The following is a 2669-nucleotide window of genomic DNA, read 5'->3' on the forward strand; positions in this document are numbered from 1 at the left end:
AAAAAAAAAAAAAAAAAAAAAAAAAACTTAACACATCAAATTTAGTCAGAATGCAGAAGTTGAGATCCAATAATCCTAATAAAGAAAAAAAGTGCAGCATTTCAGTTTCTATAGGAAATTTTACTGGCAAGACTAAACAGTTCCACAATGAAAATAGCAAGTTACCATTGCTAGGGGAAGGAACGTTTCGAGGAGTAAAATTGCTGGAAGAGCATGAGGAGGAAGGTGAACTGAAGTATCTCTGCGGAGAGTGGGAAAAGCTTCCTGATGTGGAATGCTGCTGAGGATAATACTTTTTCACCATATAAAGAATGAAACGACTGAGTGTTGTTCGAATCGTGCAAGGTGAGATTTTTTCCAGAACATCTAGAGAAGCCTGCTCTCCTATCGAAGCAAGACACCTTCTAGCATTGGTGTCTGCACGCTCTTGGCGCTGTTTTATGCAAATTTCTTGAAGTTTGGCTTCTACTGATGGTGCAAGAAACACGTCCTCCCCCTCTGCGTTCCAGATATCACAAATAAAAATAAGATCATTTAGGGAAAATTTGATCGAAGCCGCACAAAAGAGAAAGAAACCGACTCGATTATGGAGAGATTGTCTGGCATTTCATCATACATTCAAACTACATCTGTTTTTTTTTTTGTTTTGTTTTTTTTTTTTTTGCAGATTTCAAGACGAAACATCACAGCGAAATTAAAATTTTGGATAGGCAAGACATCAAATTGGAAAACAATACTACTAACTCCGTATCATGATGAAACCTACTTGAAATTCACTAGGAAATTAAAAAAAAAATGGTGTAAAGCAAGAATTTTACCATTCCAACTCGGGGAAAAAGGCGCATTTCCGGGAGAATGAGGCACAGAGGTAGAGGGATGAGAAGAGTAGCAGTTTCCCCAGCTCTGGGGAGAAGAGGAGACACCGTTTGGGTGACACGGATAGAATTGGTTCGCCATAGTGACTCTGCACAGAATGAACTTACTGAAAAGGTTGTTAAAGCCTTATAGCTTGAGATTTTGCGGGCGGGAGAATATCAATGGAGAGTGGTTCCTGTGGCTAAGAGTTTCAAAGGCTTTGAATGCTTCAACTGATGGTGGAAGATAAAAACTTCTTCTTCTGCGGCGTCAAGAATCATTGCCCATTTTGAATTTGAAGTCGCCAACTTGGAGTTTGGAAGGCAACGGTCTTTTGAAAGTCCATCAATCAATAAGCTAAATATCGGGATTTCTGATACATGGCTTCCTTCGAGTGTACTCTGTCTGCATGAAATGCGTTGCCCTTTTGGGGAAGAAGACAACGTTTCATTCCGTCAATCATATCATACTACCAAAGTCCTCTCAAGTTCAATATTCATAGGCGGTTTAGAGGGCCGTGACGAGAAAACCAGAAAAATATAATATATTGAATTATACTTAGAGATCGTCTTACCTATCTCAATTTCTAAAATAGGTCGAAATATGTCGAATCAATATAATTTGAGTGTGAAAAACAAACCTGGCAGAATTTTTTTGGGGGGGAAAAGCTGGCAGCATTTGCAAGTGGAGAAATAAAATATATATAAAGGTTTGGGGCACACACCCTTTTTTGGTTTGATTCTCTCTTGTCATTGTTTTTTTTTTTTTTTTGAAATTCTCTTGTCATTGTTGGTGGAGGAATATTGAAGACCAACTTACTCCACTATCTACATTCCCACTCTCACATTATTCCCCCATTCATTGTTTCGGCAGTGGGCAGAGAAGCAAGAGGAAACCCAATTTTCTTCATCTTCCTTTATTTCGGCAGTTCAGCAGCAGAAGGAGAAAACCATCCACTTTTCTTCCTTCATCTTTGGCGCAGTACTTGATGATTTTGTTTCAAATCGTTTAAGATTATCTAGTAGATAATATAAATATAGTAATATTATATTATTGGTTCAAAATTACAAGATTACCGTGTATAATTTAAAAGTTTATGTAAAGGTAATAGGGGTGAGCATTGATCAATTTTCGGTTAATAACTGAAAATTTAACTGAATCTTCATAACTGATTAAAAATCGACTAATCAACATTTATAACCGAAATAATCAAAATCGACGGATTTCGGCTAGTTAAATATAACGGAATTTTTTTAGTAAAATAGCTAAATTTATTTTATTTATTTGACTAATGCTAAAAAAATAAATTATTAAAGGAAAAATAATATCTTACTATTTATAATCAATTAAAATTAATAGTAATTTAGTGAGATATAAATAAATTATATTTATACATTATATGGTTAACAAATGCCGTGCAATCTAATAAGTGATTAAAATTAATGTGATAGATTATGGATTTGCAAAATGTAAATGGGATGAAGTTATATATTTTTCTTTAAATTAACCTTCAGTTCTCTGTTTTCTCTTGAAAAATTAATAACCATCTCCGAATCCCATAACATTCCAAAATTGTCAAGTTTTTTTTTTCTAAATAACAATGAAAACAAACAATCACTATTTGATGACATGTAATATGTAAAAACTCACTCATATGTACTAGCATATAAAAAAAATAAAAATAAAAATAAAAAAAGTTCAAGATTCCTTTCATTGGCTTCCCATCCATCATTTATTCTTAACCTCTAAGTAATTATGCCTGTCTAAAAATCCTACCACTGTTTCACCCACATGAAGTCATGAGTCTTTTCTGA

At 34.2% G+C, this 2669-nt stretch overlaps 1 protein-coding gene across 5 annotated transcripts in view; it reads right to left on the reverse strand.

Annotated features, from left to right (window-relative positions):
* Positions 1-1797, reverse strand: part of LOC116012225 (probable RNA-dependent RNA polymerase 5) — a 10759-nt gene extending 8962 nt beyond the window's left edge. For 2 of the 5 annotated variants that reach the window (XM_031251721.1, XM_031251722.1), the window contains exons 1-2: positions 819-1406; positions 166-498 (exon numbers count right to left, since the gene is read on the reverse strand). In XM_031251721.1, coding sequence (XP_031107581.1) covers positions 166-498; positions 819-957 — 472 coding nt within the window. In that variant the 5' untranslated portion in view covers positions 958-1406. Of the gene's footprint in view, positions 1-165; positions 499-818; positions 1419-1495 lie in introns of those variants that run through there. The other 3 variants (XM_031251720.1, XM_031251718.1, XM_031251723.1) reach the window with 3 other exon arrangements.
* Between the last annotated feature and the right edge of the window lie 872 nt (positions 1798-2669).

This window comes from Ipomoea triloba, chromosome 3 (assembly GCF_003576645.1).
Source record: "Ipomoea triloba cultivar NCNSP0323 chromosome 3, ASM357664v1".
Taxonomy (NCBI): Eukaryota; Viridiplantae; Streptophyta; class Magnoliopsida; order Solanales; family Convolvulaceae; genus Ipomoea; species Ipomoea triloba.